Source organism: Drosophila biarmipes, chromosome 3R (genome assembly GCF_025231255.1).
Source record: "Drosophila biarmipes strain raj3 chromosome 3R, RU_DBia_V1.1, whole genome shotgun sequence".
Lineage (NCBI taxonomy): Eukaryota > Metazoa > Arthropoda > Insecta > Diptera > Drosophilidae > Drosophila > Drosophila biarmipes.
Window position 1 is genome coordinate 17,414,024 of NC_066616.1, and position 25,993 is coordinate 17,440,016.

At 45.7% G+C, this 25,993-nt stretch overlaps 7 protein-coding genes across 25 annotated transcripts in view; 2 read left to right on the plus strand and 5 right to left on the minus strand.

Annotated features, from left to right (window-relative positions):
- Nucleotides 1–2: 2 nt before the first annotated feature.
- Nucleotides 3–1,249, minus strand: LOC108032072 (uncharacterized). The gene is made up of 2 exons (XM_050888429.1): nucleotides 1,105–1,249; nucleotides 3–996 (listed from the first exon to the last, which is right to left on the minus strand). The coding sequence occupies exons 1-2, from the start codon at nucleotides 1,224–1,226 to the stop codon at nucleotides 3–5; spliced, it is 1,116 nt and encodes a 371-aa protein (XP_050744386.1). The 5' UTR covers nucleotides 1,227–1,249.
- On the plus strand, nucleotides 48–19,854 carry LOC108031613 (putative thiamine transporter SLC35F3). Of its 12 annotated transcripts, none has more exons than XR_007764492.1 (11): nucleotides 2,762–2,949; nucleotides 9,572–10,109; nucleotides 10,582–10,990; nucleotides 11,053–11,231; nucleotides 12,493–12,621; nucleotides 12,722–12,911; nucleotides 12,995–13,084; nucleotides 13,460–13,589; nucleotides 15,595–15,624; nucleotides 16,748–17,505; nucleotides 17,672–18,360. XR_007764492.1 is itself a non-coding variant. In XM_017105208.3 (11 exons), the coding sequence occupies exons 2-11, from the start codon at nucleotides 9,618–9,620 to the stop codon at nucleotides 18,753–18,755; spliced, it is 2,247 nt and encodes a 748-aa protein (XP_016960697.1). In that variant the 5' UTR covers nucleotides 2,762–2,949; nucleotides 9,572–9,617; the 3' UTR covers nucleotides 18,756–19,854. The 12 variants fall into 12 exon arrangements, 8 of the variants coding, with proteins under 8 accessions (XP_050744383.1, XP_016960697.1, XP_016960693.1 ...); XR_007764493.1 differs by having other exon boundaries at nucleotides 16,748–16,995; XM_017105208.3 differs by lacking the exon at nucleotides 16,748–17,505 and adding an exon at nucleotides 13,944–14,013 and having other exon boundaries at nucleotides 18,228–19,854.
- On the minus strand, nucleotides 5,720–6,722 carry LOC108031616 (phenoloxidase-activating factor 3). The gene is made up of 2 exons (XM_017105210.2): nucleotides 6,506–6,722; nucleotides 5,720–6,451 (listed from the first exon to the last, which is right to left on the minus strand). Exons 1-2 carry the CDS (start codon nucleotides 6,681–6,683, stop codon nucleotides 5,751–5,753), a joined length of 879 nt encoding a protein of 292 aa, XP_016960699.1. The 5' UTR covers nucleotides 6,684–6,722; the 3' UTR covers nucleotides 5,720–5,750.
- On the minus strand, nucleotides 7,275–8,403 carry LOC108031615 (serine protease easter). The gene is made up of 3 exons (XM_017105209.2): nucleotides 8,274–8,403; nucleotides 8,088–8,204; nucleotides 7,275–8,021 (listed from the first exon to the last, which is right to left on the minus strand). Exons 1-3 carry the CDS (start codon nucleotides 8,389–8,391, stop codon nucleotides 7,339–7,341), a joined length of 918 nt encoding a protein of 305 aa, XP_016960698.1. The 5' UTR covers nucleotides 8,392–8,403; the 3' UTR covers nucleotides 7,275–7,338.
- LOC108031617 (proteasome subunit alpha type-7-1) lies at nucleotides 11,347–12,375 on the minus strand. Of its 3 annotated transcripts, none has more exons than XM_017105212.3 (2): nucleotides 11,759–12,375; nucleotides 11,347–11,695 (listed from the first exon to the last, which is right to left on the minus strand). In XM_017105212.3, the coding sequence occupies exons 1-2, from the start codon at nucleotides 12,302–12,304 to the stop codon at nucleotides 11,531–11,533; spliced, it is 711 nt and encodes a 236-aa protein (XP_016960701.1). In that variant the 5' UTR covers nucleotides 12,305–12,375; the 3' UTR covers nucleotides 11,347–11,530. The 3 variants fall into 3 exon arrangements, with proteins under 3 accessions (XP_016960701.1, XP_050744389.1, XP_050744388.1); XM_050888432.1 differs by having other exon boundaries at nucleotides 11,347–11,706; XM_050888431.1 differs by having other exon boundaries at nucleotides 11,347–12,375.
- Nucleotides 19,855–19,946: 92 nt separating the features above from the next.
- The window catches only part of LOC108031401 (heterogeneous nuclear ribonucleoprotein R), a 55,887-nt gene continuing 49,840 nt past the window's right edge, over nucleotides 19,947–25,993 (plus strand). For 2 of the 6 annotated variants that reach the window (XM_044092374.2, XM_017104780.3), the window contains exon 1: nucleotides 19,950–20,450. In XM_044092374.2, coding sequence (XP_043948309.1) covers nucleotides 20,438–20,450 — 13 coding nt within the window. In that variant the 5' untranslated portion in view covers nucleotides 19,950–20,437. Of the gene's footprint in view, nucleotides 20,451–25,993 lie in introns of all 6 variants that reach the window. The other 4 variants (XM_017104776.3, XM_017104770.3, XM_044092370.2 and 1 more) reach the window with 4 other exon arrangements.
- Nucleotides 20,456–25,513, minus strand: LOC108031400 (uncharacterized). Its single transcript, XM_017104767.3, has 7 exons — nucleotides 24,430–25,513; nucleotides 24,075–24,370; nucleotides 23,839–24,019; nucleotides 23,659–23,776; nucleotides 22,586–23,112; nucleotides 22,183–22,300; nucleotides 20,456–22,089 (listed from the first exon to the last, which is right to left on the minus strand). Exons 1-7 carry the CDS (start codon nucleotides 25,341–25,343, stop codon nucleotides 21,823–21,825), a joined length of 2,421 nt encoding a protein of 806 aa, XP_016960256.1. The 5' UTR covers nucleotides 25,344–25,513; the 3' UTR covers nucleotides 20,456–21,822.

Here is a 25,993-nt window from a genome sequence, read left to right on the forward strand (position 1 = left end):
GTTTAGCCCAGCCGGAAGAGGCGCCGTTGAAAAAAGCGGGGCGAAATTTTGGCGCCAGAATCAAGAGCTCCTGCTCCATCGCTGGCGAGCCTCTGGCGCTGGCGGGTGTGGCGATCGTCGCGCATGTACGTGCCCAGAGTATTGCGCATACTCTCGGAGAGCGGTGAGTGGGTGACGATATCACCATCGTCTTCATCATTAGTCGTTTCATCGGTCGGTGCGCTGCTGTCGGTTTTCATGACTGTATCTTCGTTCTGATTGGTCGTTTCTGGTTTGCTGATTTCGGCTAACCTGTGCGGGGATGGACTCTTGACCGTTGCCACAGGCAGCGGGCGCAGTAGAGTCACCTTCCTGTTGCTGAGCCTCCTCACCACGGACGTGTCCTCATCGGGCTCGCTATCCACCTCTTCTGGCTCGCTATCCACCTCTTCTGGATCGTTCTGCGGCTGAGTATTGAAGTTGTTGTAGAAACTAGCATGGAAATCCTCAGGGCTGAAGCGCTGGACTCCGTAGTAGTTGCCGGAGTTTGAATCGTAGAAGAACATGGGTTCTGCTGATGTCTGCGGGGGAGGTGGTGCATAGTAGGGACTGTAGGGAATGTAGTCATCATCGTTCTCCTCCTCGTCGTAGATGGGTTGGAGCTTTTGTTGCTTGCGACGCTTTCGCTTGCGTTTGTTGGAATTTTGTGGGGCCACTGTTGCGGGTTCTTCCGGCAGAAGCTCCTGATCCTCATCGAAGGTCTGCAGATAGACGGGCGACGACTCAATGATGTTGGCACTGCCATCGTTGAAGAAGTTGGCCAGTGGATTGGTCAAGTTGCGGAAACTGAAGGCGGGCTGGACACTGCGAACGAAACTGTTCCAAACACGAACCAAAGGCCGTTCGGTGGTTTGTGGAGGATTGGCTTTGGCCAGACTGTGGACATAACGCCTTGTGTAACCACCTCGAGCACTCGGAATCAGGACATATTCGATGGGATAGTTCCTGGAGCTAGAACTAAGATAAAAGCCTTTACTTACGGAATGGTAAATTGGTTTATTGGTATTAAGAGAAGTCTTAAAACCCTTGTAGGTTTTCTGCCTCCAATGTTCATTGTTTTCTCACCCAATCTTGGCCTGCTTTGCCGCCGGGCGCCTCTCAATTTCTAGAGCGGATATCCTGACCGCTTGCGAAGGATAAGTGCTTGCCACGAAAAGCACTAGGGCAGTACAAAACAGCCACTGCATAGCTAGAGTGTTTATCTTCCTTGATTAACAATATTCCTGAAACGCGTCCGTTGCAGTCCCCAGTCGAAGGGAAACTAAAACTCCCCCGACTCGCGATTATAGTTGTCAACAAGTCGACGCTGCTGCTTTTGTCTTTTCGCCCTCAGCGCATCTCATTAGAATAGTTTTAATTGGTCCATCGCGCGGTTCGCCTAAGTCTTGGCCAAATTGATTTGTAATGGCTTTGTCCCCAGCCCCAGTTGGTGGCCGTGTTGGTGGCACTAACTCAAGCCGACACTAAACTAACTAACCCAATTCGGAGACCATCCCAACCCATCTTTCCCGCGGGCCTCATTGGCAGTTGCCAATCTCGCCCATTCATATGCAAATGGATTTTTATAGATTACACAATTAATATACCATTCCAGGTGTAGTCTGCGAGCAAAAAACTCGTTTGCTGGTGGGTTCTGATTTAGAAATTTATGCTAAGTCGGCGGGGATTAGTAGTCGATTGGCGAAATGCTTTCTCCTGACGAATTTGTGTTTATGAGGGCTTCTCCTTATCCAGATTGTACGATCTGCATGGTCATATTGGTGTGTTAATGGTTGCATTTTCTTGGCAGCCTCGTGTTTTTATGGCATAACAATGCTGATTGAGATGGCAGCTCTAAATGGACACTTTAGATGGATTTGGCCAGTTTGGCTATCTTTATTGCAGATGAAATGGGAGCATTCTAGAAATTGAGATGATTTGTTTTCGTCTGGGGTAAATCATGGGCACGAAATGTCACACTTTCTAAAGACGGATAAGGTTACTGAATGACGAATTCATCAGCATGTCATTAATTACTTATAGGTTGCGAACACATATTTAGGGCATATTACAAATAATTACTGTATGACTGGTCAAAGTTTATTCCAAGCCTTGGTTTAATTGATGATATCAAGGTTCAACTATAATCGAGGTATAAATAGTAACCACTTATGTATATCGGCCATGGTAATTCGTGCACCAATCAATATTATAGGTTGGTATCGTAACCTATTACGTAGAAAACTCTTATAAATATTTATATATTTATTTATCTTTAATTTTCTTAAATTATTTAAGAGTATAATTCCTTATACTTTATAATGATTTTGGTTCCACATAGTTTGGGTAAAGTGGGTGTAATGTCCTTGACAACAATTCCATTTCTTGAGTAAAAACGCCATTTAAAAGCATTTTTATTGACTTTCTATAACTTATTTCGTACCGGCAATCACGGAATGTGGAAATCCTTATCAGCCATCATCGCGAAACAATTTATTGAGTCGTTCGAACAGCTGAACGATAAAAAGCTGGTGCAAAAACAAAACAAAAACGGCAAAGAAAATTCCTAACAAGTGTTTTTCTTTGCTGGAAAACCAAACCTATGCGAGAGGAGACGGGAGGAAAAGCGTGGCCCAGAGAGAGGGCTTTTGGCTGGGAGAGCCAGGAAAAGCTCAGACACTGGCTTGGCCAGTGGCGAGGCATCTCAGGAAAAGGTTCAGGTTCAGTCGACTTTGAGATTCCTGGCCAGAAACGACAGCGAGCAAACGGTTTCCCAGGACGGCCGCGTCGGGTGCTCTAGAAAAGGAAAGCTGGAAAAACGCCAGCAGCTAATGCCAGAAACGCTGCTGTCACAGTTTCCACCTAAGTCGAAGGAAAACAAGTCAAAAGGCTCGCTCAAGTGGCAGTTGCTTTTTTTGGGCCAAGCCAGCGGTTCGTTTCGTCTCGTTCGTGTGTGTTGGCCATTATGCCTTTGTGGATGTGGCTGTGCATGTGAGCCAAGTGCCTGTGCCTGTGCGTGTGCGTGTGTGTATCTGTGTGTATGAGCCTCCGTTTTGTGTATCCGTGCATAGCGTTCCGTTTCCCGGAGCTGCTCCAAATTTATACCCCAGCATATTTTTGCACATTTAATTGAATTAAGTAAAGGGCTGAGCTCGAGCGCGGAGAACAGTGTCGCCAGTCCAGTTGAGTTCTTTTCGGACGGCCAGTCCGCTCGCTATCTTTATATAAGAGAAAAGAGCACAAAAGGGCCCAGAGAATTGCGTAAAGTTTGTGTACCATGTGGCAGTGCCGTGGGAAAATGACATTAAGTGCTTAAGTAAATTATATAAAAACATTAAACGCCTCGACGAGCATCCATAACTCGGCGCTGAGACATTTAAAGCGACAGCTGTGCGGCCTGGAAAAACACTTTCCCTTTGGGCCCTCTCCCCTTCTGCCGACGATAAACGGATTCGCCAGGCAATTTCCTTTGGCCTGTTTTCGTGGCGAAATGAAAAATTCAACCGTCCCAGGTTGTCACAACTGTCTGCGGGGGTTGGGCTAGATTTTCGACTACTGTCAAGGTGTGCGCCAACCTCAAGGCCTAGTCACTAACCCTAAAGCCAACCTCAGAGACATACGTACAGACATATGTGCAGGGGCTCTAGTAGTCTAGAAAAAAATGATATCTTATCTGAACCGAAATAAACATCATTTTGGAAAAATATAATATCTGATATTTAATATAAAATCGGAATTAGATTCACAATGATATGCCAAAAAATATATCTTAGCCGGGATTGGACCCTAGATAAATAAATTAATTTTAAAATATATTAAAATACAAAACCGGATTAGTAGAGCATCTTAAATACTATTTATAAATTGCAAAATGAATAGCCCCTAAATAGGCTATTATTTATTCATAAGATTCAGTTTATACCTGGTGAAAGCCCATTAAACCATTCTGGGCGCAGTACCTTTGAGCACCTCATGGCTTTTGGTTTTCCAATTTGTTTCCGTGTGTCCCAGGTGACTGAGCAGGTGTCTGACTGCCACTGTTTTTGGCGTCACTTTCGTTTTCCTTCTCGCATTGCCCTCGCTCAAGTGCTGTGCTTGACCATAACCACTAAAAGTGTCACATTGCGTATACGCCGCGTGGTGTCCTCGACCGAGGCGTGTGTTTGTACTTACATGAATACGCTGTTCTAAGCCCTTGTTGTTGCTGTAAGCTCGTTTACTTCTGGCCAAAAACACCACCCACACAAAGCTGCCAGCTCTCTCTGTCTCTCTCTCTCGTTGAGATTCTCTCGCGCTTTCTCTTCTCGGGGGCACTTTCTCTCGGCCGTTCAGCTGTTTGTTTTGTTTTGAATCGCATTTCTCCTCGCACGGCGGGTGGAATGCGCTGTTTATCCCCGTCGGTCATCGTCATTTGGTCACGTTTTCCTGCCCTCCATCACCGTCTGCTGCTCGAGACGCCCATGTCGGGCAATTTAAATTTTATTGTGATTTTTATTCCTGGCAAAAATAAACAGCGAGCGTCATTTTTCTTAGCGCTGCTTTATAGAGCAGTTTGGCGCCCAAAAGTGTGCAAGGGCTCAGCTATAAAGGCGATGTGTCTACATTAGCTAGACGAGACTTTGGGGACGAGCAGGGTGATTGGTGATGACAAAGGACTAAACTTACCAGCCATTTAATATTTAATCCTCCTGGTCGGTATTCTATGTCTCCTTGTTGTTCTGCCCATTTTATGCATAAAGGAAGTCCGTCCCGCACATTAAAATAACTTTTTCACATCGAACTGAGCCCATCCAGTGCACAAGGAAAAAGAAAGTGCTAAGTCATCTCACTACCTTTCCATACACTTGAAAGGATTTTCTTTTTAACAGTTTGAGGTAGAGAATATCATTTTAAATTAAAATAAAAAGAAATACCTTGAGGAATTCTTCAAAAATATAATATTTGGCTATTATCCAAAATTGCAAAATAATATTTATAAAAAAATTAAACAATTTATAAAATTAAAAAAAAAAATTACTTAAAACTAATAATTATGTTTTAAGGGAGGTTTTCTAAGCATAGGCAAAAAGCTTGCCTACAAATTTTGACCAATGCCTTTTATTTTTAGATTGATATTTATAAAAAAAAAATTGTAAACGTTACCGAAAAAAAATGTTGATAGCAAATTAACTAATAACATATGAATTTTTTGACTTAACAAAATATATAGAAATTATTTTATTTAGGTTTTTGCTATCACTACATATTTCTGACTATTTGTTGCTCCCCCATTCGATTCTTCGAAACCCCGAAGAGTATAGTTTAGTCCTGCTAGACTTCCCCGAGTCCTGCCAGTTAAGTCAATGTCTTGGCATTCGTCCAATGGCAAGGCAGCCCGAATCCTCGCTCGCCACCCTCCCACTCAGGCCCCCCAGGGCTTCCGTTTCCGTTCTGCTGGGTATTTGCAACATTTTCGTCTGTCTCCCGTCGACTGCCAAACTTTCACAGCCCCCCAAAGGAAAGGCGGGCGCGGAGAAAGCGATGAAATTTCCATATTCCTCGCATTAGCCAACTAGCGGCGGCTGCGCTGCGCTGAGTGACTGCTCATTAAAATGCTATAAGTGTAGGAACAATTTGCATGTTGCACGAGCTTCGAGCTCCGAGCCCAGAGCTCCGAGCTGCGAGCTGAATAATTAACACCCCAGCAAGACCTGTTGGCAGCTGGCGTTTCTCGTGTGTACTTTATTCGGCGCTCAGGAGCGTACAATCAGTGAGTGGGAATTCTGCTGGATGAAGTCCATGTAGTTGCGAATGGCCAGGAAGCTGGACATGACGCGTTCGCCATCCCAGCCCCAGTCGATCAGGATGCCCACCAGGTAGAAGTTCTGTGTGGTGCGACCCTTCTTCTGCATCCCCACCAGCGGGGCTCCCAGGTAATAGGCCTCCTTTCGGGCGTGGTAGCCACACACCGTGTTACCACGGGTTACCAGCGTCTTGACCTTCTCTTGGCAGAAGGGTCGGCTGAGGGTATTCACCCAGGTCTTCAGTCGCAGATCCTCGAAGATGCGCAGACCTGCCACTATGAAGGTCTGCGCCACCAGTGTTTCGTTCATCAAGTTAGGCGGTGGCATGCAGATGGGCATCACATTCGGGTAGATCTTGGCTTCTCGCTGCAGGGTAAGCACGGCCAGACAGTTCTTCAGGGATCGCGAATCGTACTCTGGGTGGATGGCTATCTCGGCCAGCTTGATCTCCTGGGCAGGACGGGTGCAATAGCCATCCGTTTCGCAGACTCGCACTCCGACGGGAGCACTCTTGTTGTAGACACCCAGGTGAACGGAGAAGGCCTCTGCAACCCCGTTGTACTGGACAAAGCAGTGGGCGGGGGCCAGCACAGTGCGCTTCGATACCAGGACACCCAGGCAGCCATTGTTCTTAATCTTGCCCTCGAACCCTGAAGTAGTCAGTGGGAATATTTTGTCTTCTATGAGAAATATAGGCTTCTTACCTTTGCCATATACTATTCGAGCCACCCACTGGTGCTCGGTGGGAATGGCAAAGTTGTTTTGCTTGAGCATCTGATCTTCATCGAAGGATCCGCATTCCTGGTCATCCTGCTGGGCCGATTGTACACCTAAGCTAAGGAAACCCAAAAACAACGTGATAACTGCGATTCGTCCAAGCATTCTAAAGCACAGCTCAAAGTCAACTAACTGAGCTGGGGAAAATAAACGTCTCCAACTACATTTTACAATGCAATCCGTAGGCGGTTTATCCAGAAGCTTATGATCTTTTTGAGAACTAGATGCAATACTGAAAAAAGGTTCTGCAAATAGAGTTGAAAACTAGAAGTCAGATGATAAAAGTGTGTTTTTTCGCTCGTGGCTAACAAACTTAAATTATTTTTTTTTATAGCAGATATAGTAAAAGTTGGAAACTACAAGATTTTATTTGAAACCACATTATATTTAACTTTGTAGTAGTATTTTAAATTTTGAAAAATTATATATTTTTTTAGAACAACTCATAATTTAAATACTATTAAGAGTATTCGCATATTCGATTTTCGTTTACTTTTTCTCTGTATTGCAAGGTGTTTGATGAAATTTCCAACTTACACTTCCAGCTACCTGTTTTTCTACGTTTCTAGTTAATGCTTCTCTATGATTACATTACCAAGATCGATTTAAAACCCGTTTCGGAAGCGGAACCCTGGGCAGCTCCCAGCACGATGCATCAGTAATTTCCCTGAGCCCACAAACATTTACTTCCTCATATCTGTATTTAATTAATAACTTTTATTTATTCTCAAAACAAGTTTTTTGAAATGCAGTGAATCTCCTATTTCGTGTTCTCCAATAACCAGGAGCGGGCACGTCGCACACTCTGGTACACCTGTGTGGTAGCATCTGTATCTATATTCCGAACTAGAATCGCCACCAGATAGAAGTTGTGCGGCTTTTCATCCCGCACATCGATGTCCATTAGCGGGGCACCCGGATAGAACTTGGTGCGTTTTACGGGATAGGCGCACATCTGGTTAACAGGGAAGAATACGGTGGAGGAAGTCAGTTTCTTGCACTTTGGTGTGGACACCGTCATGGCCAGACCCTTGCCGCGGCTATAGTCGCCGTGGTTGAAGCCGGAGTAGTGAAGGTTTCGGTTGGTCAGCGTCTCCGGTTCCGAGCTGCCCTCCAAGCAGATCGGCTGGATCCAGTGGGTCCACTCGATGGCCTTTTCCAGGCGCAGAATGGCCAAGTCGTTGTCCCCCGTATCCCTGTCCCTTTGCGGATGCACCTTGATGTCGACTACTTTGTACAGCTCGGGACCCGGCACACAGAAGTCCTTGTCGTTGCACACCAGCTCCTCCTCGGGGGAGTCGTTCTCGTTCCAAACGCCCAGCATGGCCACTGCCTTAGTGTCTCCGGATCGGCTATTAAAGCCCTTAACACACGAGGCGGTGGTGAGGACGTGAAGTTCGTTGATGATGACAACGGAGCACCTCATATTTTCGTAATGATTCCCTGTCAAAGCGAGAGGAGACATTGTAAATGCCTTAATCCACTTCATTATCTTAATTAACGACTCACCCTGATCCTCCAGCAGTATGCCCACCCAGGGATTCTCGGAGGGCTTTGTGCTTTCATCGGTGGTGTACAGTAAATTCTCATCTAGACGACCGCACTGGATCTCTCCCGTTGCCAAGGCTGTCAATTCATAGCACAAGTAAAGGTGACTAAAAACCGCTGAATATTATTATTTAATATTCGACTTACCCCCCAGCCAAGCCAGCATTAAAAGCTGAACAAGTTTTCCGCTCACAAGTAATGCCATGTCGTTATTTGCTAACGTCTCAGGGAAAACTAAAAGCTCTATCTCAGATGAAAAAGGCATCAAGCCGAGCTTAGTTAAATATTTAAGCGAAAGCATTGCAAAAAAGTCAAAGTTGCAGATTCCAGTTCGACTTGAAGCGACTTACTTGCTCAACGTCGCTGGGAAATCGATAGAATATTACTCTCAATCGCTCAAAATTACAGGCAATTATCAGGACCTTCATTATATAGCCATTAGGCTCTTGGAATCTCCCTTTGGGACCCAAGTCCGCCCACCACTGGGCTAAATAATTAATGTTTCAATTAGAATACTATTATCGAAGGCAAACAGGAGCCGGTCGGTGGGATGCGAAGGTGAAGGACACCGAAGGACATTTTAACTCATCCGGCTTGGTAGCAGGGGGTTTAGATTTAACACTCTAGTTAGAAGGCTTACAAATTGCCGGCCAGATCCGGTTGGCCGTTTATTGTCCACTCAACTTGACCTGCTTGAGCCGGGGCGTTCATAATTCGCATTGTTATGAGCACAGCCCCTCGCCTTTGTGGCCCTCCATCCAATCAATGTGCTCCTGGTCGGCTCTGGACTTAAATGAACGGCAGGCTGGTTTGTTGGTTGGCTGGTCATTCGGCGGTGCTCGTAAAACTTGGCTGCCCTAGCCTTGAGTGTGGCCTAGGCCAGTTTGGTTCCCCCTTTTAAGTAGAGGAGGCACTGGTGGAGAAGGGAGGCCCATGCAAATTGCTCGGACCAGACCCTGAACGAAACTGCGTGGGCTTTGGGTGCGCCTTTCGCTTGTAAAGGGTCGAGAAATGGCCTCCCATTTGCGTGTTCCTCAATCTTTAATCGCCTGGAGCACGTGAGCAGCTTAGTTCTAGACGGCTGGGCTCTGGCGCAAGGGATGGAAATGGAATGGCTGCCCGAATCGAACTGAATCATTGATTGGGCCCTACTTTAAAATGTTAACTTAAGCCTGGGAGAATTTTATGCACGAGATACACCTTAAAATGTGGAAAAATTTATTTTATATATACCATTCTATTTTTAGATAATTTTTGGTTATTTGACTTGGACTTAGTGAACTTTGGCCTATAAATAGATTTATATAATCATAAAGTGATTTTAAAATATTGTGTGTAACTTACATTTCGCAGTTTACTTTAAAATGTAACTAATATTGACTATATATATAAACCGAATGCTTTGCTTAAACGTTACATTTAATATAAACTTATTCATCTTCCAGGATCCGACCACTATGAGCGACTTAGGAGCCCGGCAATGATGTTAGCATGACGCGTGACGGCGAAATTCCAGCCATTTTTAATCCGAAACGGGTGCGCACTCCTTCCGTGGTGGTCACCGGCGACTCGTCGACGAATGGCCCGTACAACAATAACAACCCCGGCGGAGGCGGCGGAGCGGGAGCCAGCAGCAGCTCAGCAGTGGCTCCCGGAGCGTCCGCTCCAAATGGCAGTGGCACAGGGGCGACGGGCAGCTGCGGCTTCAGCAACGTGCTCACCTCGAGCAACCCGCAAATAACCCACCAAGACTCGATCTCGTCGAGCCAACAGGACCCCAATGAGGTGATCATCATACCGGCGGACACGCCCACGAGCGCACCGGGTAGCCACAATACGGCCCACCACTTCGGCGGCGGCGACTCCAGCGACACGCAGACGGAGCAGCAGCAGCAGGCCAATGGCCACGGGGAGGAGCCGGAGCTGCGGTTCCGGAAGCTGCAGGCCTGCAAGGAGTCCTGCTGCTCCGAACTGGCCCGCAAGGTGAGGACTTGGCATAATCTATGTCAATATATCATATGGTTGAGGATGTCCCAAGTCAAATGGCTTATCATTGCATACTTTCCGGCAAACTTATCTTGAAAAAGTTAACTAAATGATAACTGACTGGACAGATTATTAATGAAAGACCTTGTCATTTGGGATTAACATATTTTATGTCCGAAAAAAAACCCCAGAAAATAATAATAATAAATAAGGGTGACCTTATCCCTAAGGATAACCATATTTTATGTGCGAATGAAGCCCACAGAAAATAAGAAAATCACATAAACATATTCCTTTGCCATTCTGCGTACCTAAGCTTTTGATTGAGTGTTAAGGAACCATATATGCACCACTCACCAGTAACTTGGTTTTATATTAAGATCCATTGTTCTTCCTATACATTTTATTGCCTAGCATAAATTTTATTGAAATGAAGTACTAACCGTGTTATGTTCCCGTTGTGTTGCAGATGTACTTCGGCGTGTGCGTGACCATCCTGATGACCGCCTCGTGGGTGGGGGCCACCCACTGCATTAAGTACATGTACAAGTACCGTGCTCCGTACGACGACCTGCTGAACGACGACCAGGACACGTCCTCGAGCCGTGCCGATCTGAGCACGGAGCTGGAGGACATACTGGCCATCAGCGACTCGTCGCTGCACCACGTCGAGGACGCCACCGAGATGTTCAACATACCACCGCGCCAGCCGGTCTACTTCAGCGCCCCGTTCTTTGCCGCCTGGTTCTTCACCAACTTCTCGCTGCTCTTCTTCCCCATCTACCTACTGGGTCTGGTCTCCACGCGCAAGTGCGAGAAGCTGAGCGACATCCTTGGCGATGTGCTGCGAGGATTCCGCGAGCGCGGCTTCACAGTGGGTGAGTTGGGATGGGCTCAAAGCATCTTAGGAATGTATTTTTAACTGGCTTTCATCACACAGGTCGCTTCCTCAATCGCTGCCTCTGTTTCTGCATTTTGTGGCTGGTCACCACCTACCTGTACACACTCTCCCTGCACGTCCTCTATGCCACGGATGCCCTGGCCCTGTTCGCCACCAACGTGGCCTGCGTGTACCTACTGTCCTGGGTGATCCTGCACGAGCAGTTCGTGGGTGTGAGAGTAAGTAAACGCTGTATTCAGAAAAAGAATGCTTTCAATTATGATTAAAAAGCCTAAAACCCCTGTAAAGTTCAAACTACAAAAAATGCAAATATCAAATGGTTACAACAGAATATTCAAATACTTATTTAAAGATTTACTATGATTCCATAACTAAAAAAAAAATATACATTTTTAAAGGAATACAAAAGGTAGAACTAAATATGTTTTTCATTAACCAAAAAATCAAGAAAAAAGACAAGTTTTAACTTGAACTGTTAATCAAGTCAACGACCATCTCCGACGATGATAGGATAGCTTTAGGGTTTAGTATAACGTCTATTCATTTTCCTAGCGTTTCTCTCGTGCTTCTGCACCTTTTCCTTCTCAATGATATTCACAAATTCGGCGATTAACTTGCTATCCAACATTCTCAGTGGCGAACCGATCTCCATGGTGGCCAACTCCAGGTGATTGTGTCCCGACTGCGTGGCGACTTCGAGAAGTGCGCTTATGGCCAGTTTATAGGTTCCACGATTGGTACTTACTTTCTCCTCGCTGTAATTTTTCTCGAAGAACTCTCGCACAGTATTGGCCGAGCGTCCAGTGGCGGTCGCCTTGAACTCGTAGAAAACTCCGGATGGTTCAGTCTGAAACAGATGGGCAGTTCCGCTGGCATCGAAGCCGCCTACGAGGCAGGATATCCCAAAGGGTCGACGTCCATTGCTCTGCGTGTACTTCTGCTTCAGCTGGGCAATATACCTGGTAATGTACTCCACGGTCACCGAATTCTCGAAATTGAGTCGATGGCTCTGGCACTCCACCTGGGCACGATTGATTAGGATACGGGCGTCGGCTGTTAGGCCGGCAAAGGCCATTCCCACATGGTTGTCGAGCATGTTGATCTTGCGCACCGTGCGCTCCTCCTGCAGCTTGGCCACCGAGCTCTTCTCCACGCCCAACACCACGCAGTTGGCCCCCCGAACTCCGACCACCGTCGAGCCCTTTCGAACGGCCTCCTGGGCGTATTCCACCTGCAAAAGGTGACCGTCCGGCGAGAATATGGTCACAGCTCGATCGTAGCGGGAGGACATCTTATAAAATGACTAAGCTGCAGATTAATGATTGCCCTTGTCAGACAATATTCAAGATTGTTTGTTTATAAAGTGATTGTAAATACCTAGAGATTCCAGACTTCATGTTCAGGGTTTAATCATTCTTTCCACCATTATTTGTTTTTTAAATTCTATCAAATCCAAGTTAACCGACCGATTTATTGCAGATCGTGGCCATCATCCTCTGCGACACGGGAATAGCGTTACTGGCCTACATGGATGGCATCACGGAAAGCCGAACCCTGAGCGGCGTGGTTCTGGCCACTTTGGCCGGAGCCGGCTATGCCGTGTTTAGGGTGAGTATCCCCCACATCCACCTACCCGCATTTGGATGTCCCATTTTCCCCGGTTCGTGTGCGGGCCATGTCGTGCTCATGTTGGCCTGTCGCTTTCCAGGTTATGTTCCGCAAGGTGATGGGCGATCCGCCGGTGAGCCAAATCGCCTTCATATTCACCGCCCTCGGCTTCCTCAACGCCCTGCTGCTGTGGCCCGTGGTGCTGGGACTCTACCTGACTGGCACGGAAAGCCTCACATCGGAGAGCATACCCTGGAACCTGCTGTTCGCGGCGAGCCTCCTGCTCCTCGGTAGGACCCACTCTCCAGTCCCTAAAACTCCCTTCATTCGCTCTGCCGTTAACTTTTATCGGTGTAATTAATTTTGATTGCAGTTTTCCACGTTCTGATGCAGTTCAGTGCCGCCGTTACGTACAACATGTTTGTGACATTGGGTCTGATTACGGCTGTGCCCGTTTCTGGTGGTATGTACACGGGCTAGCTCCTCGGAATTAGCCCCAGGGGTTGGTTAAGTGCGGCTGGGACACTTGGGTTAGCCTCCTTTCTTCTGAGGGATTCCGTGACTATAAATTGTTTTAAATTGTAATATTACAGCCGAGCACTCGTGTGGGGCACGTAAGACCATTTGATCTCTGTAGTGGGGGCATTGCAATATAACTTTTACAATAAGGCAGACGAACTTTGTTTAGAGAACAGGAATTGGGTACAGAAAGTTATTGTAATTGGGTGACGTATTCCCAGGCAGAGAATTACAACAGTTTGAAAGAAACTTGTGAATTTACTTTAGTTTTAGGAAGTATTTATAGATATCTAATGGTACGTCTTACTCGATCCCTTAGCACTCGATGTCATCCTGTACAGTGCCAACTTTGCGGGCATGAAGCTGGCCGGAGTCATCCTGATTGGCATCGGATTTTTCCTCGTTATGTTCCCCGCCAACTGGCCCGACTATATAACGCGATTGTTGCGGTAAGTGGGAAATATTTCTCTTATTTACTCATATTGCTAAGAATAATTGTTATGCAATTAATATGCTAATTTTCTTTGTCAGAGTAAAACACTCGTGCGTGTTTGTTTCGAATATTTTACGGCCTTAGTTCATTTTAGTTGTATATTATTATAATATTATTTTGGTTTTTCATTTCAAATTTATTGTTTCATGTTGTTGCCACGACGTGGCGCTAATGACTAAAGCAAACGTTAAAATAAATCATCGAAAAAATTAAAATTTCTTCTCATGTTTGATTTGTATGAAACGCTGTTAATTTCCTGTATACTCACATAAACTATATATTTAATTTTATATAAACAAACATCTTGCAGAAAGAGCGTTCGTGCCATACTCCGCTACCAATGTTGTTGTGAATTAGCCGAAATTCGCTATGCTCATTCGGTAGGCCAAAAACACAAGCTAAGCCAAAAACCCAAAACCAAAATTAAAACCAAACCCAAAAACAATACCAAATCCCTGATTCAAGACACTATTAGTTATAAACTAGAACCGTAGGCATCCTAAGATATCGAACCTTCCAGCTCAACTTTGACTTGATAATGCTAATATGATAAGTAACAGAAACTTGGCAGATTTTTTACTGAATACAACAACAACAACAAAACTTCTATGCTATCTTTAGGTACTATATGAAAACACAAAATATATACCCCACAAGCAAAACTACAACACTTTGGCTTCCAACTTTGCGCTCACCCTTGTTGAAAGAAATATCTAGACATGTGTATCTTACTGTTACCATATATATACCTGCCTTTATGTACACCCAATTAACCATATACCGAAATATACCTCTACACACATTTTACGACCATATATCTATATATCGTTATCGTTAAATAAAACCGTTCTACCGACACCAACTACTTCGGCTGTTGTGCAAATGGTTGACAATCCCATCTCGTTGTTGTTCTTAACGTTTTTTTGGCGCTGCCCGTTACCATAAATGTACTTATACTTATTGTTGTTGATACTTTTGATGATTTCGTTTCGTTTCGGCATATCAGCAACCTTATGTACCCTCTATGTATACCTCAGATTCGGGGGTATGCTATATAACCAGACCGATCTCAGTGCCAATCTTTTGTTTTGCCCATTGTGTAAGATATATCCTTGTATCTGGATGCTGGTTGCTGGTGCCGAGGTTCCATTAATGTAGTAGTTCCCACACCCGAACAATATACTATATACACCCACAACACACTCCGAAACACACACGCCCACCTCAACGTACATATGTAGTTTGCGTTTCGCTGGTGTTGCGAAAGTTTCCATTTCAAGATCCACGCAGAACTCCAAGAACATGGATGCTGGTGATTATGATATTCGTGATGATGATGATTTGTTTGGCTGTTTGTTGTGTGACCTCTACTGAATTGCAGCTTCTTGTCATTGGGTTCAATCTATTGACTTGGCCATAGCCTATAACCTGTTCGTGTAAATAAATTCGATTTTTGGTTATTTGTTCTTTAGTTACCCAAACTGTCTGCACTTAGAGAGGAGAGCGCAAGTTACCATAGATGTTTTGCAGATGTTAAAAAGCAGCATGAACGAATTTCCCAAAGCTGGGCCTCTAAATCCCCAACGCCCCAAGTAATCTCGTTTGCCCATTATCATTTCCCCCGAAAACTGTGACAGGGTGCCACCGGCAAGAGAGAAACCAAATAAAAACAAAGTCCCGACCTTTAAAACGATTAAGCCCTAAATAACGATATACATTAAAATGCATTCGAATTGTTACTGATTGGCATGTTTGAACCGACCTTCGTTTTCTCTTCGTTTTCATTTTGAATTGACGGTTTTTCGTTTTCCAAACTGATCTGATCTTGAGTTACTCCTTTATTTCTGTGCGATCTGTCTGCCTAACTTTAAATTCTTCAAGCTCTACTCTATGCTATATACTGTACCTACTTCTTATATATATAAAAAACGTGTCGACATTTCTCAATTGTCTTTTTGCAGAAGCATCATAATGCTGGGTCACAATGCGAGGTGAGTGTCGAGTTTAGGCTGAGCTGAGAATTGAATATGTTTCTTACAACCTAAGCATAAACAACACGGTGCCCGAAATCTGAAAGAAGGGTTTTCCGTTATTAAACCATATAGGAATACCTCACTCTAAATACCCAGCCCATACCGAGACAAGCAATCAACAAACTTACTAATATATTCATCCAAAATCCAACTGTAAGCGAAGTATGTTTTTTTCGATTCGATTTCGTTACAATCCTTAGTCAACTCTTGCCTAGACTTTTGATAATTCGGGTTTGATTTGGTTTCGTTTGGTTTGTGAGGGATTGCAAGAGATGCCCCTAACCTTACCTCTCGCATCTAAGTTTTGATTTCCATATTTCTTTCGTAAGCTAATCCGAGTAACAGTATGATAGCCTTTGCCTTTGGTTAATCAGTACAGTACGGCCGAGTAGTCTCGGTCAGCCAGTTTTGGGTTTACTCCTCTTTTGGCCCCAGAGCTAAGGTAAGTCGATCCGAGGGTCCTGCAATGCCCACCGCCAGCTAAAGTCACCTCACATAAGGTGTATCGATCCCATATCGATGCCCAACGACAGAATCACCCAATCACCTAAAACCCACGAACCCACTCACTTTCGGAGCCACCGGAGTAGATGCAATGATCATGATCTTCCGTTAAACAGTTTCTTGTATGATATTCTTTTCGGAGGCCTTTGAAAACCAGTGCTGGCCGTAAGCGATGCAGCGGTATCGGAGGTGTGCAGGTGAAAATCCACTCATACGATCTCAAGGCGTAACTGCTGCATCGTTTGCAACCCACGTTTGGAGATCCGTCGGATCTCAAGCAGTAGTATCTCCTGATTTGTATATAGTAACACCGCTAATCTGTACTATTGCTTCTTTTTCTTCTTGTTTTTCTTCTTCACCTCTGCCACAACCTGCCTATCTCTATTTCTCTCTCTCTCTCTCTGTGTGTTTCTCTGGACTATCTCCTCTTCTCGAACTGTTCTCTCTCTCTCTTTCTTCACACACCTACACACACACACACACACACACACACACAACCGAACGGGACGTCCATTGCAAAACCACAAAAATACACTGCAAAAAACGATCGAACATGACCACACATAAAACCATGTAGCGGTAGGCCAGCGCTTTGTAAACGAGCTGAAGTCACGGGACCGTCCACCAGATATGCGCAGCGGCACATCACGCGCACGCACCATATAAGCTAAGAGTTTTGGACAAGTCACTGAATTGTACAGAAAACAAATAAGAAAAAACAAACAGAACAAGACAAGATATATTTTGTAAAAAGATTTTCCAAAAAAAGTAACAAAAATGCAAAGAAAAACTCTGAAACTCAATTGCACCACTTGCCAGATCGGGGTAAGTACGAAACTTGATCTAACCGCTAGCTGTAAGTACTAACCAGGTACAGTTGCCCCTCGTAGAAATAGTACCATACAGGCATCATCTTGATTTCATACGTTTATCCTTTTCTCGACATCCCCTTAAGTTATGCGTTCTCTTTCTGTCTCCCCTATCTCTCTCTCTCTCTCTGTCTCTCCTCTGTCTGGACTCTTTTTGGATTTTCGACCCACAGATCGCAGCATATATATGCAACCCATTACAAACACAAACGAAAGTATTATGCGGTCAAGACCGACTCGTACGTTGTCTGAGCCAATCGCATGAATGTTACCAAGGCGGCGTGTGGCTTCCGACTGTTTTTGCTTAGGCCCCCGGCCCCCGGCCCCGGCCACTGCCACGCCCACGCATCTCCCCGAAAACCCAACAAGTTTTTACAACTGTTATGCGACTGTTAAGAACACTTTTGTACCAAACTACGTTAAGTAACCCTCAAGTTTCCGACTGAGAAAGTCAAACGATCGAACGGTGAGAGTCCCACAAGTTTGTTTTTGATCAGCTCTTAGACTCACTAGCTTCACCCCCAATCCCCTCCATGTACAGCGCACCAGATCACCACCTCTCCTCGAATATCTAAAGTTTTTGAAAAGTCTTTACAACTTTTTAAGTTTCGTTTGCTTTGTAATGTTTACAGCTTGCCTATGTTGTTGAGAAGTATCTTTGCTAATCAAGCCACTTATGAACTTTGGAGAGCACAGCTTTATGTAACTATTTCGGCACCCGTATCTTGACCCCGCTTAACCCACGAAACACCAACACACACTCCACACCAAACACCACACTCACAACACTCACACACACACACACTCACACACACACAAGATAAATTTGTATATAAGAAACACAGAACATCAGTAAAAAATCAGTAAAAAGTCTTAGCGCTTAGGCTATTGTATCTATGCACTGCAGACACGAGATCCCCACCCGGAACCCGATTCCCGGGGAGTCCTGTCCCCCTGCAGTGCCTAGTCCCCAAAGATATAGACATGCAAGCGCTTACTCTATGTAAATGTGAGTGTTGTAGCGCCTTAGAGTTGAACACCTGAGAAATGCCTAGAAAGTAAATCAAACTAATGCCAAACAGAAGATAACTTTAACCCGATAGCCAGCTCGCCAGATACTAACATGTGACACTCTGTCTTTATCGCAACCCAAAAAAAAAAAATGATCTACCCACACACAAAATATAGATGGGGTCGCGGCCCTCGGAGCGGTACTTCAACAGGTCAGCATCCCACCATTATCGACTATCGGACGGGATACATAAGGTCCCATCTTCGTTCACCCTCTGGCCGTGTGAGATGACTGATCTGTCGCCGACCACCACTGGGTTTCTACATGGCCACGGCGGCGCCAACGCACAGCATCACCAGCAACTTTTGCACCACCAACAGCAGCATCCGCAGACCCACCAGCAGCACCTCCAGCAGCAGTACCACCACCGGCAGCACTCGCTCCACCAGCAGCACCTGCAGCGCCAGCACTCGCACACCTCGCTGACCAAGATCCACCGCCAGAGCAGCAGCCACAGTGTCCACGGCGGCGGCGGTGGTACCGGGCGACCGGAGCACCATCGGTCCCACACCGGAGCCACCGGGCGGCTCTTCTCCTACTTCGGCAACGAGCAGGAGCACGAGCGCAAGAAGTCCGAGACGTCGTTCTTCAATCTTGGCTTCCGGCGGAAGTCCACCGTGGTATACTACGCTCCGTCGGACTGAGGGATCTCCACCCCGCCGCGCTCCTGGCATATCAAAAGCATACAATCAGATTAGATCGGTTATAGTTTATGTGTCATTATATCATAATTATTGTCGTTGTTGTTGATGTAAAAGTTCAATCGGATCGCATGCAGTTACAATTTTGCTCAAATATAAACACATTTAAAGGCTACAGATACAGCAGACACAGCACGGAGATTAGAAGCTCCACCAGTCACACGGAATCCATGACCATGACACCCCCAAGCCTCGCCTTGAATCTCAGTCTCAAGATACAGATACAGAAACCCAGAAGGAGCCCGCGCCTCGAGCTCAAAAGTGCCCCGAAAGTTAACTATATACGGTTATAATTTAATACTCATAATTACGAAATTGTGTAAGGAATCGAAGCCAATTGTTTTAGCAATTATATACATTAACTATAAAGGCAACGGATAGTCAAAGTCAAATATTTTAAAGTGGATTCACTCAAAGGCACACCTTAGGAAGGAAACAAATAACGAAAAAAACGAACAAGAAATCCAAGTTATTTAAGGAAAATAGTTGATAGACGTCACCGATAAAAAATTCAAAGTTCACCCGGCTAAGAAACCCATTAAACTGTAAGCTCATCTAGCGACTAGATCCAAATGGTTATTCATTCGAACTAACGTTAACCGTGGATTGGACTTTTGTTAAAGTTTTTTATTTGAACGCGAACTGAATGTGAACCGAGTCAAAAACGAATCGAAGTATTAGTATTTTTTAAATGTTTATGTGTTGTTCGTAACTTGTAATTCGAAGTGTTGTAGAGTCGAAATAAATCAACGAGGATATACTGTTGTATTAACGCGGCCGCCTCTCGTTTGAGCCCATCTGGGAGTCCCAAAACCCGAAATGGAACATTCGGGTTGGCGGCGTCGCCTGTTATATGAACTAAGTTGTGTAGCCACATCCAATAATTGATTTGTGATAGTTTTTAAAATGTTTGATAACCAACTGCATACACTACCTACTTTTACCTGCCCGCCCCCAAAAGAGAGGCCACGGTACAGCTGGGATGTATTTAGAACACACGAGAACCGAACACGAAATAAATAGTTGATTAAAAAGTGAAAAATTGGTATTTTATCTAGTTAAAATGGGACAGGACCAGCAAGCCAGGGGCCACTTCTCATTCCAGTCGAGAACTGTCAGCGTTACGAGAGTTAAAATTGTCCCAGTATTAAAACATCGACCATTCTGAATAAATCCCCCCTCCAAAAATTCGTTAAAATTCTAAAAGGATCAAAAATAAGTCCAAATTAGAAATTATTCTTAATATTTCGTGGTTGCCATCCGATCGATACCGCGAAACCATTGAAATCGAGCCGGGCGGTCGTGCGGTCGCGAATATATCTAAGATCTAGAAATTGGAGGAGAATTTGCGGCGCTCGGCGACCAGACGGGCGGCGTGAATTTATTTTGGAGTTCCCAAGATCTTTTATATTCTGTTTTTGTTCTCTAAAATATCATATCATATATTGTGGTATCATTTCGCACTTTTATAAAACCTAAAAAATTCAAGGATTGGATTTTGACTTGTGCTCTTCGATCGTAATACGTTAAAATTGCAAAGCGTGAAGAAAAATTCACATCTTAAGAACAACTTGTATCGGAAAGGCCCCCCAATTCGACTGACGTCGGGGACATTCGCATGCAAAATGAATAAGTTTGGTGAGTCGACTGTTTCACTACAAAATCATATATTTAAACATTGTGTATTCGTACTGTTTTAGAATTAAAAGGCACTTAATATCTATACATTAGGCTACAAAAGATTGTAAAAGTTCTGCGATTTTTCTCAGGACACTTAACGCTAAGATAGATAGATACATAATACAAAATAGACTGCTCAATGGACGGACGTTCGATATAGTCTGTGGTATTACACATATTCGAGTACTACGAACACTTAATTCAGTTTTAAGGCACAATTTACACTTTTGATTGCTTTTCTCTTTGTACTGATCTACAAATCTATTGTGGAATGTCAGGAAGACAGACGCCCAAAAACAAAACGAAAAGCGGACACGGTCGGCCACTCGAACGTGTTTCCGCAGACCCGGGCATTTTTCCAAATGGAAATGGAGGAGTTGCCCGAATGCTGAGACAGTTACTGCCCACCGCCGATGCCCTGAAATGACTATGAAAAATGTGTGAAAAAGATTTTTTGTGCCCCCTGTCCAGCTACCTATGGCTATAAGGTTTTTAATGAAAAAACGCTGGAGATTTCTTTTTGCCCTGGTAGAAGACCAAGTGGCTGATAAACTGGTTCCTGCGGCGCGTAGAAAAAGTTCTCAGGGTACAGATAATAAAAATTCAAGCGCATATGATAATCAAGGCGCAAAAAACAAAAAGCGGAAAAAACGCCACAGCGGCAGCAGCATCGGCATCATCGGCATATATATTTAATTCAGGCAAAAAATCGCAGCCAACGGACCATCGACGATTTAATATAAGAAAAACACGACGGCAGGCGTTGGATTTTTTGTGTGCCATCCGTTGGTTGGCAAAAAAGGTGTGCGTGCGGCACAAACAACCCTCAGCTTGGACCTGGACGACCTCCCCGATCCGATGGGTGTAGGTACGCCTGGGCCTAACTGGGTTCCGATGTTAACAGGTTTGCGATCGTCGCACACACGCACATACACAGCTGTGCGACTTCACGGACATTAGAGAGGATCTCCGAAGGAGCAAAAAGACGAGCTACACGGCATTTCCGTAATCTGAGCGCAGTAGGCGCGGCTGTTTGCGCTTTTCTGCCGACGCTGCCGCTGCTGCTGTTGCTTCTGCTCCTACCGCCTTTGATAGAAATGACAAATAACCAGATTCATTGTAATAGATTATGTCTACAACTTAATCGCCTTGCAGATAAATGATGACAATGTTCAAAGGGAGCAACGGCGGAGAGCCGGGCTGGCAGCTCGTTTTGTTTTTGGGTGTCAATTTTGTGTCTGTTGCTTTGTAGTTATATCTTTTGTGGAGAGATTTGATGTGAGTTTCGTTTTGGACGGAAGTTTGCGTTAGTTATTTGGCGTGCGGCTGCTTAACTAAATCTATACAGCAGGGTGAGCGTGAGCCCGATCAGGGCGACCACAAGTCCCACGGCGGATTGCAGACCCGAAGCGCCGGCCAAACGGCACTTGAACAAATCGTAGCGGGTCTCAACATCGTTGACGATATTCTGATACTCGGCCTCTACGAGCTGGCCGTCGTAGTAGGTGATAAGATCCTCAAAGGGATATTCGTAGCCTTGCAGGCACTCGCACTTGTAGCCTCCGGTTTCATAGCCACGACCCATGATGGGAACGCACTGCAAAATAAATATGTTTATTAAAGGGCTTATCACAGAGGTATTTAGATAGAAACATTAGATTAAAACGGGATCAGTTAGTGCTGTACTTACGTAGGACGTCTGCTCGTCGCACTTGTGCGTGTTCTTATAGGCATTGGGCTCGTAGTACCAGTCCGGGCACTGGTTGATGTCCAGCTGCATCATGTCCATGGAGACAGCCACCACTCCCCTGCGCAGAACAAACAAATTAGTCAGTTTAATTGCTCCCATTTGCATCACAATGCCAGGAGTCACAAGTCAGAAGTTAGGTCTTGTCAACACTCCAAAATTAGACAATCAAACATAGGCATTTGCATGTGAATAGAACTGGGATAGGGATTGCGAGTGGGACTGTGCCCTAAAAAGGGGTTCGAGCGGCCCGCGACGGCGGCACGCAGCGGACCGGCCCAACAAGTCTCTCAATTCCAAGCCAACCCAAAGCCAACCCCTATAACACATTGTCCCCTCTACTCACTTGAATTCCAGCTTGACTTTGAGGCTGTCCCAGCCGAAGAAGGGCACCGCATAGGTCACCAGCCACTTCTTCACATATCCATCGCAGTCGAACTGCGGCTGAGCCCAGTAGCCGTGCTTCATGTTGGCCGCTCTGTAGGAATTGGGGTAGTGCTCGTACTTCTGCTGGTATTCACCTGTCTCGTTGTGCCGGATCTTGATCTTCATGTAGAAGGTCTCCAGGTCGTCGAAGTTGGTGTTCCAGCGCTGCTTGAGGAACTTGAAGTACGTCTTCTCCGTGTAGAGTTCGTGCGTCTTGTTGAGGCGCGCCAGGTCCTCCACCTTGAACTTTCGCGTGTTGAGCTCCGTTTTGTAGGCATAGGGTGCAAAGTATGTGCGATTGGTGAACTTGTTGCGCTCCCAGAGCATTGTGGCCGACCAAATCTTGCTGTCGCCCAGCAGGGCCAGTGTCTCGCCGATCATTTGATCCTCGGTCAGCGGCTTGTCGGCCACACGTTTGCCCGAGTACACCTCGTTGGGATCCGATATCTGCAAGGGGGAGAATCGGGTTTAAGTTTGCATTTTCGTTTTGGGGAACATCTTGGGCTTGTTGGGAAGAGTTTCCCCCACCGCTTTTCAATGCTAACAACTTGTGCAAATATGGACACAGAGCGAGCTGAAAGGAGATGGTCATCCCCATGGTTTCCCTGGGTTTTCGTTGCTGCTGCGGCTGTGGCTGGCCTTTAATGAAGACGACGCCTTGTGGCGAACCCGTTTTTCGTGTCCTCGGCGCTCAAACTAATGAATTTAGCATTTGGTAATGGTTTGACACTGAATATTTAATTCACGCCGTGCGGCTGGCAACGCAGAAATGCCAAATAGTAAGAGAAGCATCGGCGGCAGCGGTAAAAACCGAGAAACTGGCATTGCAGGAAATTCGAGGAAGTTGAATTACGCGTGGAAAATTATAATTTACACTTGAGAAGTTTTCAAGAGCCGTCGTCGAAGGCTCTTAATAGGTGTCGGGTTATCAATTATTGCTCTTCATTTAGCGTGAAGGCGATGGGAAGCGTTTGCTCTGAATCGTTTGCTTACCTGCAGGAAGGCGCTAATAAAGTTGGCCAGTCGCACGGCCATCTTGGCTTCGTTCTCGAACTGCTCCTTGGCGCCGAAGCTGACGTCGCCGCGCAGAATCAGATCCTGCGGATGGAAGCTGTCAAGGGGGAAGATAATTGATCAGCATATTGAAGTAACCTTGACCGGTCAAGCTCTTACTTTTTGCAAGTGCGGTAGTTAACTCCATGAATGTACTTCAGCGCCTGATCAATATTCAAGTGCTCCGTATGGAGGGCCCTTGAGCCGGTGGAGTAGTTGCGATATTCTGGGTGCCGGTCCAAATATTTCTGGCGTATGTGGTAGGGGGCCTTTTCCCACACAATGGGTACCTTTTGGATCCCTTTGAGAACAGAAATGTCAATTTAAGCTCCTAAACAAAGGAAAATCAAACCTACAGCCAATCTTAAGGCAGTCGTACTCGTTGTAGTACTGTTCTGCCGAGGCCCGCTCCACAACCTCGCCCAGATAAGGTCGCCGCACAACGTTCGGTAGCCTCCAGCCTGGTTTGCAGCGGCACTGGTAGCCACCGCGCCTGAAGCCCCAGCCGTGTAGTGGTTCACACTCCGTGGTTTCCTTTTTACACCGCGCCGTGTCAGCAAAGTGATTTGGTCCTATGTTGCCTTCACCCAAAGGACACTGGTTGATGTCTATACGCTCAAAGTCCATCTCAAGCACTGAAACAGCAGTGTATCTGAGAAGAGTCAAGGGGATTAGGAGCAGGGAATAAGATGGCTCTCAAACAAAGCTTACTTGGGGTACTCAATGTGCCGAAACTGGGTGTGTCTGGGGTAGATATCAGCGATGGGTACCACGGCGGCCACCAGCCACTTGTTGGACCTGCCACAATCGAAGTACGGTCTGGTAAACTTAATGGGACCGGGGTTTTCCTCAGAGCCAGGCGGTCCGTGGAATGTGTACGTTTCGTTGGTGTTGTTCGCATAGCGGATCTCCACCTGGTAGGTGATCTTCGTGTCGTGCCGTCCCTCCACATTGTCCGGCAGCCAGGCGCGGTACCACTCGTTGATCTTGTACAGGTCGTGGGTGTAGTCCTTGGATATGGAGTCCGGATGATGGGCGCCCAGATCCTGGACATCAAAAGTGTTCCACGTGGATATCTTCTGAAGATGGATGGGGTCATTGAAATCGTCGAGCCGGAAGGTTCGGGGTCCGAATCTCGGGAAGGTCTTGTTGAAGAAGCCACGATACGAGGAGGAATATGAGCTGTTGGGCGAGAAGTACACGGCCGAGGCGTTGATGTGCGGATTGGCGGACACGTCGGCCACAGTGGAGAGGAAGTAGTACATCATGCCGGGATCGTAGGTGTCGTTGATGGCGGGTCTAATGAATCTCGACTGGAGGATGTAGCTCCAGAAGAAGCTCCTACTCAGGGCCATATTCTGCAGATGCAGCAGGGCTGTGCGATTGGGGAAGACCGGGTTTACGTTGATTTCCTTGATGTCCGGCTTGTGGGACACCGCGTCCATGGGCATGAACAGGTCCGAGTGGTGCTGGATGGGGCAGTTATCCGCGTTCACCTTGTCGAACTGCCGCTTGATCTCGTCGAAGGCGTCCCGAGCCTGCCACTCGTGCTGGGCGAACACGCCCACGGCCAGTACCAGCATGAAAAGCAGGTAGCTGCGCCCCAAAATCGAACTGGGGAACATTTTGCCCTTTGTCCTCTTACACCTTCAAATGCGAACCAAACAAGCAACACTCTTAAGTTAGTAACTAAACATAAAATGAGATTCTAGGGCGGAACAACGCCGAGCTATGATTTGTAATAGACAATTATGATGCTCAGCACTTGTTGGAACTACGCCCTCAAAATAGAGATGCACACAAACATTGATTTATCGCTGCGATACTTACGATGTTTTGTAATATCGATATATAAATCTTTGAATGAATGCTATTATTTCTGATTTGTGTAACTATGTAGATAGTTTAAAGCTCAAAAAGGCACATTTATATTTTGAAAATAAGGTTAATTAATTTAAAATATGCTTAAAACAGTTTCAAAGCTCTTTTTAAACCATCGATGACTCATGTTTACTTTTTTACAACCACAGTGTTGCGAAGTGTTCGCTTTATGTGGGTGTGCGCGGGCTGGTTCAGCTATCGACTATCGAACCGGTTGTGTTATCGAACTGGCGGGTCACAAAGGGGGGAAAGTGCAAAGAATTCAAAAGTTTAATAAACCGAATTCCAAATAGGCCAGAATTGACAGCAACAGCAGGCAGTTGGAACCTGGCCAAAAATGGAAATTGGCCAGAAAGGACTGAGTCAGGGGTATGTGAATTTGTGGGGCGAAAAT